This window comes from Trachurus japonicus, chromosome 13 (genome assembly GCF_045865225.1).
Source record: "Trachurus japonicus isolate A0001 chromosome 13, Traja_1.0".
Taxonomy (NCBI): domain Eukaryota; kingdom Metazoa; phylum Chordata; class Actinopteri; order Carangiformes; family Carangidae; genus Trachurus; species Trachurus japonicus.
In genome coordinates, this window is record NC_140919.1 from 6659257 (window position 1) to 6677168 (window position 17912).

Genomic DNA, 17912 nt, shown 5'->3' on the forward strand with positions numbered 1-17912 from the left:
GATTGATTTTCCTGTTATTTAATTAATTCATTATAGTTTAAGTAAGTGTTCTGTTACACAAAAATAAAGATTATTGACTCAATATACAAGTAGAAGTTCAATACTTCTGCAGGAAGATGTTTTCCAGTCAGGAAGCACAGTTATTTTCCATACCCTATTTTCTATGGTTGATTATTTATTCTAACTTGTCCCTTTTCTGAGTTGTGACAAGTCAAAAATCTACATAGGTGATTTTTGACCCTGCTTTACAGAATCTGAGATGAGTGTCTGGAGATAGAAATATGTGCTCTTGGATAATGACAGAACAGTCCACTGTTCTGTTCCTCTCTTGTGTGCATCATCATACCTCAGTGATACAAATACAGACAACATGGTCAACAACAGTTGGACACTTGTGAGGGATAATAACAGTGACTAGCTGCAAAATAAACTAATAAAACTCAGTCTTTCTCTCATAATGAAAAGTAATGACAAAATCTATATAGGCTACTAAACATTGTTATGTTCATAGTGTTTTTTCTGTGCTGTAAAACAGGCAAACAGTGAGGAAGGAGGCACACGGTTCTCTTCACTCATGTGTATAATCCAATTAAAACAAATATATCATCAGTCAAATGAAATACATTTTTCTATGAAGTAATTTATTTCTAAACTCTGCCTGTTTGAAGGTAGTGCAGAGCAGGCTCGAAGTCCTCCTGTCCTCCCTGCAGCGCTCAGATCTTCTTCTTGGTCTCCAGAGGGAGGTGAGGAGACGGTGGTTTCCCAGACAACAGAGGAAGGATTTTATCAAACAGAAGCACTGAGGTCATCATACCTACAGCAGCAACAACAGGAACATGGCTTTAATATTCCATAAGAAGTCAACAGCATCATCCTAAGAATGTCAAGAAGTAAAGATGTAAAGATTGATTATTGTCACACTCCATTGTGTCTTTACACAGCCTTTGACTCATTATTATGTCACATGAACCAAACTGTTCAAAAATACAAGTGGAGCAGAAATATATTTACAAAATAAAGAATCCTCCTACTTTCTATGTACTCTCATGTATTTATATAAGAGATGATGTAAAAGATAGAATACAACATGATACTTCTTATCAGATGTGTCAATGGTTTCAACAACCAGAAATGTTGTTTTGTGGGTGAGTCAACATGTAGAGGAGAATACAAACAGGCATTATACAATCATAAAGTTAAAGGGATAGTTCAACATTTTGGCAAATTGGCCCATTGCCATAATCCCTATAGTCATAGCAGTAGGTTCGTTACCTTTAATTGTCAGTGCAAGCTATTTTTAGAACAGTGGAGCAGAGCAGCAGGCTGCTCAGAGCTACGCTACGGGGGCTAAAGGAATTTCTTGGTTTCCCTCATCAAACTCATCAAATACAAAATACTCCTTGACTGCATTGTTGTTATAGGAAAAATATTTGAATTAAAACTCAGGGTTTTAGGTCATTTTAATGTACTTGCATCATGAATCTGTATTTATGAGGATGTATTTTATTTACTGTTTTACATTACAGAAAAAGGTCCACACTTGGTTTATATGGAATGACAGAGGTCCACTGTTGGTTGGTGCGGAGTGACATATACACTCCAGCATGGGTGGATAAGCAGAAATGAGAGAAATTGCTAAGTTTTAAGATACATTTTAAATACATGCAAACACACATATTTCAACTTAAGTAGCACTGGTAAAGTTGTAATTGTAGTTTTGTTTTTAAACGTGGGGTTAGGGTTAGTTACTGTGAAAACTCAATGGCAACCTATCATGATACTTAAGGAAATATTTCAGTTATTGACATTTATGGATCAACAATAAAACATGTATGGGAAAATAAAAGAGGAGCTGGGGGGTCATCAGTTTGTCTGAGATACAAGGGATAATTCTTCTAGAGGATGGATTAACCTCAAAAGCTCAAAACTTTCATCAAAACTTAATACAAACATTTATAATGAAGTAGCAACGGTAATGTTGTGTTTTTTTATGTGGGTTGTACTGTGAAAACTCAATGGCAACCTACGATGATATATTATGTACAAGTAAACCATCAAAGAGGTACTGATATACGACAATTTGATATGGGAAAATACAGAGGGAATGGGGGATCATCAGTTTGTCAGAGATACAAGGGATAATTCATTGAGAGGATCCCTATGTTAAACTATTGCCACACACATTCACACAGTCAAAATGTTTTTAAACTGCCACGACCTTGAGAAAGCCATCCATGCGTTGCAGTAATCAGTTCTAGATTGGACTATTGCAATGCACTTTATGTTGGCGTCTCCCAGTCTTCACTCAGTCGCCTCCAACTTGTCCAAAACGCTGCTGCCCGTCTTTTAACTAACACTAATAGACGTGAGCACATTACTCTTAACTCCCTTCACTGGCTCCCTGTCCCTTACAGAATTGATTTTAAACTTTTAATGTTTGTTTTTAAAGCACTTAACGGCCTGGCCCCACTGTATTTATCTGAGCTACTTTATTAGAAATGTTTGTGTCAAGTTTTGATGAAAAATTTCTCTTAACGATGATCACTTTTGCTTATTTCTTTCTTATTCATACATGATGGAGTGTGCATTTCACTCCACTTACTTACATTCAAAACAGACTGACTGAAACATGGGTACATGCAATATAGAGTCACAGGGCATTTTTATGAGCTACCATTCTCTGCCAGAAATGTTGTCTGGGAACAACATCTTACTTAACATGGCACAAGAAATTAGGATTCATCAGACTGTAAGAGATACAAGGGATAAGGCATTGTGTGGATGGAATAACCCCAAATAGCTCAATGTTGAACTGCTGCAACACAAATAAAAAAAGTTGACAGTGGTGTGGACCGTGTCTGAGGAATATAGTTCTTGCTGTGTCCTAATTGTCCTTTACAAGGCTTTGTAAGGCTTTGCATGTGTTTTTATATTTATACGTTCCTTTGTTCCCCTTGATTTTCTAAATACCTTTTAATGAGTAGTTTAACAGGGGGGGTTTTTGGGGTTATTCCATCCACACACTGACATATTCCCTGTATCCATGACAATCTGGTGAATCCTAATTTCTTATTCCATGTTAATTGTTGTTCTCAGACAGCATTACTACTAGCAGACAATGGTGGCTCATATAAAGGCCCTGTCACAGAATATTATAACAGGTAATTACACACCTTCACAAAACTCATCAAAGAACTGACAATTCTTTAGACAAAATGGAAAATTGCTGGTACACCCACTCTTTACAGTTGCCACAGAAGTTGAGTCACCAAAGGCCATAGGTGCGTAGGTAGCACATGGCCAACCTAAGACCTGGGAATACCTGTGTCTCAGTCGGTCTGATTTGGATATAAGATCTTGGCTGAAAGAAGGTAGAAACTCTGAAGCCCAACCTGAAAATACCTAACAACCATCGTCAGCTACGACAAACCATCCCCCACACTGCCCACACTCAAGGACTGACACAGGTCATCTGGCACTCACTCCGCTCTCACTCCATTCACTCACTTCTCAGATCCCAGTTCAACAACTCTACCTTAAAGTTAGGATCTGTGAAATACATGAGTGCTGGTGACTTAACTACTTCAATGTAGAGGAATGTTTTGTGCCCACATCATAGACCGAAACCCCATTAAAAATGTTCAACTCTACTTAGAAAACTGTGTGTAAATGTAATGAAGTCACATTGCTTACTACAACATGCACAAGGTTATACCTAGATAATAAGGAATATACACACTTGTGTTTAGCTGGGTACTGAAACGAAAGAAAATCATTAGGAAACAACCAAAATAGATAACAAATTAATTACTTAAAAATATAAATAAATTAGATAACATTTTACCATCTTCTGAACACAATTAATTGAATTTGTTTATAATTCACTTCAGATGCTATGAATAAGGTAATATGGGATTGTTGAATGCACAATCCACACATCCTGAAAGCAACCAGACCCATTTCTGCTGAGCACCAGTGTGAACTGAATACAGCTTTTATTGTGTACTTCCCACTAAACTCTCTGATCCTGTGCCAATCCTGTACCTTTTGACAACTTTAAATTAGGTTTCAATTCATACACCAATTTCATCTATAGATGTGTATGACTATGTGATACAGTGTGTAATATACAGAAGGAAAAAAAAACACAAATTTAGTTTTAGTTTTCATTTTTGTTGTGGACCAAAAATATTCAGACAGGTATACATGAACTCCAGTAGAGCTAATAGTTTGGTAAGTAAAAATGTGTGTTGCAGTAGTTCAACAGTGGGTATTTTGGAGTTATTCCATCCACTATAGCTGATTTATCCCCTGTATCTCTGGAAATCTGATTAATCCTAATTTCAGACAACATTTCTACTGGCACACAATGGTAGATCATATAAAGGCTGACAAAATATTATACTGATCACAAGGCATCACACACCTTTACAAAACTCATCAAAGACTTGACATGGTGGACACCCACTCTTTACAGTTGCCACAGAAGTCCATAGGTGTGTAGCACATGGCCAACCTAGGACTGGGGAATTCCACTGTCTGTTAGTCTGATTTGGATATAAGATCTTGGCTGAAGGATGTTAGTCTTTTCCAGGTTGCCCTTCAGAGTTGCTAACGACCATCGTCAGCTACAAGAAACCATCCCCCACACTGCCGACAGTCAAGGACTGACACAAGTCGTCTGGCACAGATTTAAAGCCCTCACTCACTTCTCAGAAGCCAGTTCCACATTTAGAGTGGAGAGTAGTGTTGCACCGATACCATTTTTTGGCCCCCGATACCGATTCCAATACCCGGCTGTGCAGTATCGGCCGATACCGATACCGTACCGATGCCACACAGTTTGAAAAAAAAAAAATATATAAGACCTTTTTTTCTTCTAGTACTATAATCCAGTAGAACTTTTTTATTGCCTATCTGGTAAAAATGTTTAAGTAACACGTTATTTAACCTTTAAATAATGTTGAGGGTCCATTGTAACCCATTTTTACATTTAGGAACAGTAAAAACACCCTAAACATTTTTCCTCTGACTTGACCAACACAATAGATTTGATACATGAAATGGTCTTTCCTGCCACTACACTATGATGATTACTGTATTTAACTACATAAATCACAGTAGCATAAACTGATTGGTTGAATGCAGCCTGATGTAAACATTAATAAACTCAGTAACCAATCACACAGCTCCATGTTGTCCCTGTGTGATGTTCAGGGACAGGTCAGGACAGTCTGAAGACAGAGCTCTGAGGTTGAAGTCCTATAATAATGAGATGAGATGAGAGACACCTGTGACAGTGACAGGTCTACTCTGTAGCTTCGTCTTGACCACATGTCAGCTGATCAGCAGCAGCAGAGGAAACTCCGCTGCTCTCAGCTGCAGCACGATGAGCGCTTTTTTTTTTTTTTTTTTTAATTAAGCTCCGGTAGCGACCGGAGCCGACATAACGTAGCGGAATCTCTATTTAAATGTGTGCGCACCACACTGAGCAGCGCACTGAGCACACAAGGGAGGGAGGAGGTGAAAAGAGACAACAACACTGTTACCTGCTGTATACTGGCCTCAGGCTGTACCATCGCTAACACACAGAAACCAGTGTGTAACGAGTCAAAAAGCCGCCGACACTGAGCTGCCTGAGGAGTTTTAATGCAGCCTGAACGCAGCTCAAATCGACCTGGTGTCTCAGCGGCGACCAAGCTTTGATAAACACACCGGATCCGCGTCGGTTTGGCAGCTCAGTGTCGGCGGCTTTTTGACTCGTTACACACTGGTCTCTGTGTTTTAGCGATGGTTCAGGCTGAGGCCAGTATACAACAGGTAGCCTAACAGTGTTGTTGTCTCTTTTCACCTCCTCTCTCCCTTGTGTGCTCAGTGCGCTGCTCTGTGCGCTGCTCAGTGTGGTGCGCACACATTTAAATAGAGATCCCGCTACTTTATGTCGGCTTTGCTTGTTTACATTTCACAAAAAACTCCTAGAAAAGGATTGATTAACTGCAATTAATTTAATTGTTTACATCCTTACTTGGCTTGGCATGCACTGAACACGTGTGATCACACAGCAGTGAGTGTCGGGCGAGAGAAGACACAAGGCGCAGCGTTCATATTAGTTATCAGTAAATGGCATCGGTGCCTCATTTGTTTTACTCGTCGATACCGATGCCAGCATTTTAGTGCCGTATCGGGCCCCCTACCGATACTAGTATCGGTATCGGTGCAACACTAGTGGAGAGTAGAGGTAGAGTTAAGCCTACCACACACATAAAGATAATCGGGCTGATTTTGCCCCGATTTTCCCCCTTCCAACCAAAGACAAAAATCGGCCGATTATCCTAAGGTCTTAAGATTATTTTATGAGATTCTCTTGTAGTGTGTGGTGTGTTAAGAGTCCAAATTCTCACAACAATCGCCTCAGAAAACGTTTGGCGCAGATAATCGTAAATATTAAACATGTTCAATATTTACGAATCAAAAGTCATCTTGCATGTGGAAAGCTGGTGTTGTGCTGAGAAGTGCCTGCTTGCCAAGCTCTGCATGCTGCTCGCGGCAAGCCACTTCTCGACACAACACCGGCAATCCCACAGAGAGCCACGGTGCAGCCCTGGCAATACATGAGGTTCACACAGACATTCACGCATACACGGGAGATTTCCTGATAGCCGATAGCAAAGACGGTAGCGATCATAGCCAGCAACAGCCAGCAATAGAGTAGCCATGTTTAAACGATCATGTGACCGCCGCTCATAGCCGCTTTACTGCTCGGCGTCCGAAGCCACAGACACACAGAGATGGTATCGTTGTAAAGGCTGAAGTGTCCCGCTTTCATTTTTAAAAAATTACATCGCTCTCATTGTCCATTCCGGAAATAGACCCGAAAGAGTAGCTACAACAATACTGATCTCTTTCTGAGTTTTCTGACCGGAGGGTCAAGATTCTGAAAAATCTTAATGTGTGTGGTGAGCTGTGTTTGGAATATCACAGCACACCACACACAATACGATCAAAACTGTTCAATCACAGATTTTTTATCTTCATGTGTGGGGTCTTTCACAGATAAATTTAGAGAATCTTTATGTGTGTACCAGGATTTAGGATCTGTGAAATACATGAGTGTTGATGACTTGGTGGTGGGAATTGAGAACCGGTTCCTCTTCAGAACTGGTTCCCACGTGATCATTTCCTTGGGATTGTGTGCGTGCATGCTTAATGATTCCGCTAATCGATTTTGCTTTTTTTCCTTTGCAAATGTGCATGTTTCTAACCCAAACAACACATGCCGTGTTCAGGTCAGAACACGGCGTCGAGACAGAAGCGCTCTAAAGTGTCGGGGTAGATGTGATGTGAATATTCTGATTTATAAAACACTGCATACACACACTTGCAAGTAAAGTGCCTACAAGGCACATACATACTGTAGATAGTAAGGAATATACACACTTGTGTTTAGCTGGGTACTAAAACATCAAAAAATCATTAGGAAGCAACCCAAATGTGTAACAAATTAATCACTGAATCAGATTGCCATTCTACTATTTGTTTTCAAAATAAATTTGATTAGAATTAGATTTATTGTGTACCTCCCATTTAACTCATTGAGTGCCATTGACGTACATATACGTCAAACGCAGTTTTCTGCGGCTGGTAAATGGGGACGCTGTCGCCCACACTGTGAGTAATTTTGGGGCTTCTGGGATGTGTAGAACAAATGAGACTGTAGATCAGAGCAAGAAGTGAAGAAGAAGGAGAAGACGAGTGCAATCGCTACGGAGATAAACGACGGGCAGAGCCTGGAACAAGTGTAACGTGGAGCTGTGATGAAAAATTTCTCTTACGGATGATCACTTTTGCTTATTTCTTTCTTATTCATACATGATGGAGTGTGTATTTCACTTCATGCTAACTAAGTGGGCACTTGTATCATTATGCACCAACCAACAGTGGACCCCTGTCATTCCATATAAACCAAGTGTGGACCTTTTTTTTCTGCAATGCAAAACAATAAGTAAAATGCATCCCTATTAATATAGATTTAGAATGCAAGTACATTAAAATTGATTGAAACCATGTGCTGTTAAAAAGTAGAAGAGTGACAATAGGTGGCCACCACAGAGCTTCATCTATATGGGACATTAGGTGACTACATAATAACACTTTGTGGCTCTGGGCCATCAGACCATGTTGAATCCTGAGTTTAGTTATTTAAAGTAGTTTTCCCATGACAACAATGCAGTCAAGGAGTATGAAACTTCATTAAGTCAAAAACTTGACAGACTGTAGAAAGGTGTGTTGCAGTGGTATATCATATTACTTAGTGAGGTTAATCCATCCTCTAGAAGAATTATCCCTTGTATCTCAGACAAACTGATGACCCCCCAGCGCCTCCTTTATTTTCCCATACATGTTTTATTGTTGAGCCATGAATGTCAATAACTGAAATATTCCCTTAAGTATCTTGATAGGTTGCCATTGAGTTTTCACAGTACATCCCATGTTTTAAAAAAACTACAATGACAACTTCACCAGTGCTGCTTTAGTTTAAATATGTGTGTTTGCATGTGTTTGTGCATGTGTGTTGTGTGTATTAATAGTTACAAATGTTTGTATTAAATTTAGATTAAAAATGTATCTTAAAACTTAGCAATTTCTCTCATTTCTGCTTATCCACCCATGCTGGAGTGTGTGTGTCGCTCCGTGCTATCTCAGTGGGAGCTTGTGTCATTATGTACCAGCCAACAGTGGACCTCTGTCATTCCATATAAACCAAGTGTGGACCTTTTTCTGTAATGTAAAACAGTAAATAAAATACATCCTCATAAATACAGATTCATGATGCAAGTACATTAAATGTGACCTAAAACCCTGAGTTTTAATTCAAATATTTTTCCTATAACAACAATGCAGTCAAGGAGTATAAAACTCTTGTAGGGGAAAAATTAATAGACTGTAGATATGTGTTGCAGTAGTACACCCTACATTTAAAAATAATTACAACATTATTGGTGCTACTTTATTAGAAATGTTTGTGTTAAGTTTTGATGAAAAACATTATCTTAAGAATGATCACTTTTGCTTATTTTTTCTTATTCATACATATTACATATTAATGTATTTGCTATTACTGTAATTGGTTGAAACCAGATGTATGGAGCATTTTGACTATTTAAAATTGAGATGATAGTAGGTCCCCTCTTGGACTGCTAAGAATGACAGAGGCAACACATTTATGGATGAGTAAAGACAGACAAGCAAATTATCTTTGTTAAGAAAAAAGGAATTCATTCATTAAAGCTGGTTTTAAGTAAATGTTGTTGCTTATACTGCAGAACTTGATATTAGTGCATGCAGCCATGTTACTTCTGAATTGCATGCAATTCAATAAAACATATTTACTCTCAAATGTGGCCATGATTATATATATATATATATATATATATATATATATATATAAATATATAAATATTTTATATATATATATAATTATATATATATATATATATAATTTGTATTACAGAGACTTTAAAATAAGTAATGATAACTCTCAAGTTATATTATCCATTCTTGAAAGAAACTGAGAAAGTCATTGTTGTAAACAGAGACTCATTAGGTGAATGAATGGGTCGTTAGGTGAATGAATGGGTGCAGATAGCTCCACTGCAGTATGTGGAAGTCCACTCTTTGATAGGTAAATGTCGCTCAGAGATCCAAGTCCCCTCTTGGCAATTTCTTTAAAAATAATTAAAAGTCACATTTTCAGTAATATTATGGTAAAACACCTTAAAAGTCAATTTTATATTCCATTTTTGGTTTTTCAAAAAAGCAGAAACACAAGACCCCTCTTGGCAGCTTGGCCTGACAGGTCCCCTCTTACCCCTATTGGTGTGTATGTGTGTGTGTGTGTGCGTGTGTGTGTGTGTGTGCAGGCCCGGCTCTAGCCATTTTGGTGCCCTAGGCGAGATTACTCCCAGGCGCCCCCCCCCCAACAATGATCAATAATGATCATAATGATAATGTAGCAGTGTATCTGTATGTCCCCTGACCCCGAGATACACAACTTGCACAACAATCAGTAAAATGTCATAAAGTAAATCCTGGGTGAAGACATGAAAAAAATTTGTCTACAGTCATGAGAATAACCTGTTGTGATGCTTGAAATGGGTATACGAAAGTCTTATCTTCACAAAAGCAGTGGAATATACTGTATGAATAAAAGCTAATAGATACGTGTGGAAAACAAGTTAAAATGAAATTTTGTGAAATTGCTTTTTGAGCATAAATGTTATCTGTCATTCTATTTTCACCAAATGTCTCAAATGTAAAATAAAAGAAGCTAAATATTGACTTAACATTACATTTCAAACTTCATGACATGTGTGTAGCCCTAAATGAGAAATTAGCTTTTTTTCTCCAAACAAAATATCAACTAAACAGACAAAAAACACAACATTTACAATATTTAACCTATATAATGTAGCCCACCCTACATGTGTTGTCACTGTGGTGCTGTTTGAGAGGTAAAAAAAAAAAAAAAAAAAAAAATGGTTTGAGAGCTCAGCAGGTCTGTGTACAGAGCTGGAGCTGTGGCCCTGCTGTCTAAGCAGGCTGAAGTCTCAACTCTCTTCTTTTTTCAATATCTTCCTCATCAAATGAGTCAGAACTTTCAGCCTCTGGAGCACCTTCATCCTCCTCACTGCTTCTCTCTCTCTCCTAACGATTTTGCGGATTCGAAGCGTTTCACAGCTGTTCTTTTGATTGACAGGTCGTCAAGGGCGGCGTAAAATGACCGAAATATAAACAAAAACATATCGAGACGGTCGCGCAAACGAGCTGGCATTTGTGCCGACTCTGAGGATTAATCATAGACTGTAAAAAGAATGGACGTAGCGTCCGTGACGTCACCCATTGGTTTTGGGGAGTCGTTTTTGTGACTCAAATATGGCGGCCTGAACAGCGCCATGTTGGATTGGCCGGCCGAGAACCCGCCCACTGGCCTCGAAGCAGCCTGTCCACGGAGCTGCTCGGACCTGTCACTCAACGTTTCCGCGCCCTGATTGGCCAGAATTTTAACCTAATAACAGTAAAACTATAGAGTTAAAAAAAAATTCACCCCCCTCAGAGTGTGTGCGGGGGTAGAAACTATCGATTGAGACGAAAAAACGTTCTGACACCAGGCTTTTAACATGTTTACTGAGGATGTAAAGTCGGCGATTTTAACATGGGGGTCTATGGGGAATGCTCCCTTCTGACACCAGCCCCCAGAGGAATCCGAGGGGATTGCAGTTTTTTGAACGCGGAAGTGAGCTTCACTTCTCAGACCGACAACTGCCCCCTTGGGATTAATGCAACCAAGTATCCACACATCTAATTAAAAATGTGGCGTTTCTAACAAGAAAACGGCTTGAAAGCATTCCCAGTGTAGACAGGTATCTGCTGTGTGTGTGACTGCGGGGAGAGCGGAGGGCACGTACCAATGGGCATGTGGGGGAGAGAGGGGGGGGCGACTTAGTAAGTAATGTTGTAACATATTATATTATTACTTTTTAATAGGTATTGATTTGCATTTAAATTAACGTGGGGTTATTTTTTGTATTAAGAAATAATAGTACCAATTATAGCTGCTGCGCAGCGATGGGTCGGGTCCGGGCTACTTTTGGGCAAATTTAGGCAATTCTGAGCAACAAACAGGAGAATAGGAAGACAAGACAGCTGACCCTATAATGTTCGATTTGCATCAGTTGAGGATTGAACCCACAACCTCGGGAACCAAAGACCGTCGTCTATCGCACTGACTGAATTGACAAGTGGCATGCAACAGTGGCTTCACAAATTGAGTAAGCCATTCACTGTCGTGTAGGCAGATTTGAAACCACAGTAAAAAGAAAAATCAGTTTTTGAGGTAAAATAATGATATGTATTTGTCAAACATCTACTATGAGTCTAAGATGTTATTGGAATTAAGCTATTTGGATTTTTAAATTTAGAGGCTTGCTGTGATGCCACCATTAGGACAATTGTCTTGTGTTTCGTGTTGAGGACAACTGACATTTTGATCTGTCATCATCATCATCATCACCCTTGCTGGGTCTCGAACCCACAGCCTCTGACACCAGGAACCAGCTCCTAACTCGCTGAGCTAATTGGCTGGTAGTGAGACCTGCTGTGTAGCTTCATTTATCCACTCAGGTGAGTCAGTGCCCGGGCAGCTGTTGTGATGAAATGGTCAAAATTTCAGAAATTCAGTCATCTAAACAAAAATCTGATAATACATAAATTGCATCTTGACATCATGGAAATGTTGGTGATTTGTTTTTAATAAGTGTTTTGCTTCATAAGAGAAAATATGATGTTTATAAATTCCACTCTCACATTGACTGCAGTTGTTCCCATGAGAGCAGAATTCAAAATGTTCTCAAAAATTCAGTTTTTGAGATAAAATTCTGATATTTGCCAAACTTCATCAACCATGACTCCAGAATATTGTCATTTTTTTTCAGGAAGATTGAAAATGTATTTATCAAGAATTTGATGGTATATGTTTACAGTAGTGTTTACAGTCAAACGTTTTCATGTACTGTAGGCTCAATTTTTGCTTAATCAAAAATCCGAGAAACAAGTTTTGTGGAGGACGGTCTGGAGATGCTCTGTAGCAAGTTTGGTGTCAATTGAGCAAAAATTGTGGGAGGAGATACATTTTAAAAGTTTTACAGTTATTGAAAAAAACAGAGTGATGGACTTCATAATTTGTAATAAGTTAAAGCAGAAGTAAGTGGTCCGGTCGTTTTCGCTAATGCTGCGTTCCAGGCAGGCTTTTGAAATCGTAAATTACAGCTTCAAGTCACAACTTACGACTTTGTAGCGTTCCAGGCAACCCACTCGTGTTTTTCCGACCTGTTTTACCGGTGAAAGTCACTATAACGGCCACTCGTAACTTCCGACCGGTGAACTCGTACCAGATCGAACTGGTACGACTTCACGGTCGGAAAAATACAAGTTTCCTTGAACGCACCATAACAGTCCTCGTCCCTACGTCGCCACATTCACGGCGTCCCTTGGCTGCACACACAGCCCTGCATGCTGTTCTCTCTCCTCATTGGATAAAAACTGTAGGATACGATAAATGTTTTCTCCTCGGCTCAGAGCAGAGCAGAGTGACTGACAGACCCGTGTTTCGGTCCAAACACTCTATGTAAGTGATTGCTGTCGGAAGATATAACTATTTAAGACTTATATTAACACAAATATATCACTTACTTCTGCTTTAAGTGGACAAAAGTTTCAGCAGTATTGAGGCTACATTGTGGTGAAGTTTCAACACTGTAGCATCTACCGTTGGATTGGTAGGATTTTTTTAAAGTTTTTAAATTTAAACGCTTATTGTGCCCCCCCTAGGAGGGGGGGGCACATGTCCTTGGAGTTGAGTGAATCTGGCATGGGGTCGGATGTTTCTGTGAAGTTTGGTGAGTTTTCACCCATGGGAAGTATGACTTCCTTGGAAGAAGAAGAAGAAGAAGAAGAAGAAGAAGAAGAAGAAGAAGAAGAAGAAGAAGAAGAAGAAGAAGAAGAAGAAGAAGAAGAAGAAGAAGAAGAAGAAGAAGAATTCCTAGGAATACCCTAACTAGTTATAAAAATAGTGAAAGTTACACTTTTTTTTCTTTCCCATTTGTGGCGCTGGCGCCCCCTGGATGGACGGCGCCCTTAGCATTTGCCTATACGGCCTATGCCACGGGCCGGCCCTGTGTGTGTGTGTGTCTGTCTGTCTGTCTGTCTGTCTGTGTGTGTGTGTGTGTGAGAGAGAGAGAGAGAACCTACAGTAAAATACCCCCCCCCCCCCCCCCCCCCCAGATAGGAAAGACTGTAAAGAGTAAAGTAAACAGTGAAAAGTCTGTGCGCGCTCCCGTGCCGGTGGCTTCGATGGTTGCTGTAGTTACACGCAGCGGCCGTCGCGTCACTGGCCGTTCTCATTAATCCTGCCCTATGATCCCATGGAAATTTTCTGGAAATTTTCCGCCGCTTTGCAACCCTACACAAGAGTACACACTGTGCAAAGTGCATATAGGCCCAATCCCAAACTAGTCCCTACTCACTACCACTTCACTACGAGTGTCACTCCAAATGGAGTTCCACTCCCAGCTGCGGAGGGCACTCCTGATTAAGGGGGAGGGTATAAACGTAAAGCCAAACAAGTGAGACGCCCTCGCTACCTTACCGGAAACAGGAAAGAACCGTTATCATGGAGACGCGTTGCCTGTGCTGCAGCTGTCATGCCGTTTACCAGTTTAAACTCAAGACAATTCAAAGTGCTTTATATAAATTAAGAACAGACATGAGGACAGAGGGTAGAAGCAAAACAGTGCAATATGAAGGACAAAATATTTACATAGGAATTGGAATGGGTTAACTCAAGAATAACATAATAAAACCTAAAATCAGCCTCCCTATACCCACAGCATTACGCTTAAAAAAAAAGAAAAGAAAAAGAATCTGAATTTAAACTCAATTTGTCTGATCTAATGTATAGATCTATGCTTTTGATGTGATATGCAGCCTGCTGGTGCCTGGCTCTATACAGCAGCCTGCATCAGCAGCCTGCATCAGCGTGACAGCTCAGCCTTCAATTTCTAAATCCCTCAGTTTATTTTTTACACATTAGTGACCAAGCTCATCGTTCATTAGTTCATATTGTTGCGCTGTAGCTTTTTTTACCCAGCTTGTATTTAGGGCCGGCCTTTATTTGTCTGTGTAAACAATTGAATACTGGCTATTATTTGAGGGAATCCCGTATGCTATTATAAAATAACTTAAAATCAGATCAAAATATCCGAGTTCCGACGTCCACGGATAAAGGTGTGTGTTTGATCTAAAATACTTGGAAGAAGTAGACGGAACTACACTTGAATGACGTTTCCTCCATTGTCCGGACGTAATTTCTGCTGCAACCACCAGCGAGCCTGCACCTGTGCAGACTCGCTATTTAAGGGCTTGACAAGCCACTTCCACTCAGTGGTAATTGGTTTGGGACGGCCCTTAATATGGCGGATCTCCGCGTGAACGCGCAAACGGAGGGGTAGTGGATAGGGTGAGGGGATAGGGGCTGGTTTGGGATTGGGCCATAGTTTGTAACTAAAGGTATTCTTGTTCTTTCTGATTGGAGGAAACACATGAGTAGTCTCACCCAGCAGCGGGCCCAGCCAGTACACCACACAGTACTCCAGGAAGGAGTGTCCACTGCACGGGAACTGAGTGGAGAAGGCCAAGGCTGGATTAAACACTGCTCCGGTCACACTGCCCCCTGGACACACACACACACACACACATGGTGAAACCACAGCTACATGTTCACATCATTTTGCAGATGATTTGATCAAAGAGTGACTTACATAGATTTATTTATTTAAGACATGCAGAGAGACTGTAGCAGCCCCTGGTCTCCTACTGACTGTCAAATGGTTTACTGGTCATCTATTGCTTCTATACATATTGCTGGGCATTGGTTGAGCATTTCAATATTCAGCAAAGACGAATGAAATATCACCAATATCCTGTTAACTGTTAGTAGACAGACTGTACAGATGTAACTGATGGCTTTAGTTGATCTGTTCACTGGTAGAGCAGAGAAGAGATGTGTGGTTTTATACTGAAACATCACTCTCTCCGTCCTATCCTATAGTTTTCAGCATCGGTAGGGTGGAGTGAGTATAGTTGAGACATAGTTGAAACACCCTTAATATGCCAGCACTGCAAGGCTGAGCCACCATTTTTACTCAGCACATGCATGTTAGCAGCATCCTCTTTGGTTGTGGAAAATTTGAAGAGTTTTAGCATCTCCAGTCAAAAGATATCAGCAAAAGTCTTTTTACTGTAAGGATTTCACTTTACCATGTCCCTTCCACAACGAATATCTTATTATCCTTTTGTGACCATCACACATAACTTACATCATTACAAACGTTATTTTGTGCCCTAAAAACTCACATATTTCATGCTATCCCAACATGTTAGGTCACTGCACAATCTAGAGAAATACACAAAGTGGTCAGCGGGGTACAGTTGAGACACAATGTACCCTGATAGAGTTCTATTACATCACATCACTGCAGTGTAGGCTAATAACATGTTAGAAGTCATAGTAAGACCAAAAAACAAAGAAAATGGGGAAATTGAAATACCTGAACAGTGTTATATTAATATTATAATTTTATGTTATATAATGATAATATAATAATATTTATATTACTGTAATAATACAATAATATTCCATTGTTTTAAATTTTAATAAAGAGGAATTAATTTATATTTAAATATCTTCATTTTTTTTTTTAAAGTTTTTACAATTGATGTTCAGTCATCATGGATTTCAATAGGTGTCTCAACTGTACCATGTACTGTGGGGTATGGTTGAGACGGGACCATGGTAAAAACGCACCTCATGTTTAGGACCTGATCGTGGAATGATATTCATCAATAATAACTTACAAACAAATTAAACAGCATATGAAAAATCGCTTATTTTCAGTGAATTCTTTTTTTTTTTTTTTTTAATATCTGTTCAAAAATGGAAAAGCAAAAGTGCCCATACAAAGGCAAAGTGCAGTATCTGTAAAAATGCCAAACTGAGAAAAACAGCTTTTTGTGTTTTTCATTGTCAGGTTTAAGCATCAAATGATGAATAACTACTATAAAGTCTATAACTGATTAGATAAAGGTGGACTGAATTAAATTTATTTTGTAGTTTGTCTTTCTGACCAATTTTGACCGTTTTATGGCAGATACTGCACTTTGGCTTGGTATTAGCTACAGATACGGCACTTTGCCTTGGTTTTACTCCAATGAATTCATAGAGTAAATTATAGGATGTAGGGAGTGCAGTACTCTTTGCAGATACTGCACTTTGCCTTGGTTTCACAGACAAATTTTAGCAGTACCAATATCAAATTCTACCAGACTGAAGAGAATATGCCTTTACACTTTTGATTGGTCAAAAAAAAAAGTGAAAAAATGCAGATAGTGCACTTTGCCTTTGCAGGGCAGAAAAGGGTCTGGCCTACATGCTGTAAATAAAGGAGCAGTTACACTACACAGCTGACATGAACAACAACATCTCACCTGCATACACCACTGTCGCGATGACCGCGGCAACCACGTGCACGCGGTATTTCGCCTCCACCGAGCGCGTGTGCGTGACAGCAGTTTGTACCGCAAAGGCGCACGCGAGCTCCACGGCGGCGGCCTGCGGCAGCGGCGCGTGCACGGGGCTGACGCAGCGGTACCCCAGCAGCTTATGCCGCACGTGCAGTCTGGACAGTCCAATACCCCACATCAGCGGCACCGCGGCGCGCGACGCGGCGGCCGCGGCGAACTGGCACGCGATCCTGCGCAGGGCGCACCCGCGCGAGATCCTGGCGTGGTACGCGTGCTCGAGCGCAGCGGACGGGTTGCCCGTGGCGCCGCTGAAGGTGAGCGCGTGCACCACGGCCGCCAGGTACGTCAGCGTGAGCGCGAGACGGTACTCGATCCCGCCCACCTCCGACAGCAGCCGGAGCTCGTGCGTGCAGGTGCACAGCTGGAAGGTGGACACGAGCTCCACCGCGTAAACGGTGAGGCCGGTGCCCGCGAGGACCCTGGACGACACTCTGCGGGTCACGTGACTCAGCCCCACGATCCCCGCGAGCAGCAGCAGAGACGGCGCCACGTCCGCAAGCTGCATCATGTCGGGACTGGGGGGAGCCCCCCTGCGGTACTGGACTGCCTCTCGGTGTCTGGCGGTGCGGGTGGAAGCGTCGGTGCCGCTGCTGCTGCCGCTGCCGTTAATGCCGCTGCTGCTGCTGCTGCTGCTCAGGGATGCAGGATGCTGCTCTGGAGCAAATGAGCTTCAGTCACAGCGGCTCACATGGTGCGGAAGTAGCGGAGCCCCTCAC

The 17912-nt window shown here is 40.8% G+C and overlaps 1 protein-coding gene across 1 annotated transcript; it reads right to left on the reverse strand.

Annotated features, from left to right (window-relative positions):
• Positions 1–693: 693 nt before the first annotated feature.
• Positions 694–17704, reverse strand: aqp11 (aquaporin 11). The gene is made up of 3 exons (XM_085796609.1): positions 17101–17704; positions 15170–15286; positions 694–814 (listed from the first exon to the last, which is right to left on the reverse strand). Exons 1-3 carry the CDS (start codon positions 17702–17704, stop codon positions 714–716), a joined length of 822 nt encoding a protein of 273 aa, XP_085652735.1. The 3' UTR covers positions 694–713.
• Between the last annotated feature and the right edge of the window lie 208 nt (positions 17705–17912).

Bases quoted from the DNA above. Each gene is read 5' to 3' on its own strand.
- aqp11 (XM_085796609.1), bottom strand. From the start codon at position 17,704: ATGATGCAGCTTGCGGACGTGGCGCCGTCTCTGCTGCTGCTCGCGGGG. The intron at 15,287-17,100 runs GTGAGATGTTGT...GTGTGTGTCCAG, and splicing joins CGCGACAGTGGTGTATGCAG to GGGGCAGTGTGACCGGAGCA. The intron at 815-15,169 runs GTGAGACTACTC...TTGCTGCTGTAG, and splicing joins CTGGCTGGGCCCGCTGCTGG to GTATGATGACCTCAGTGCTT.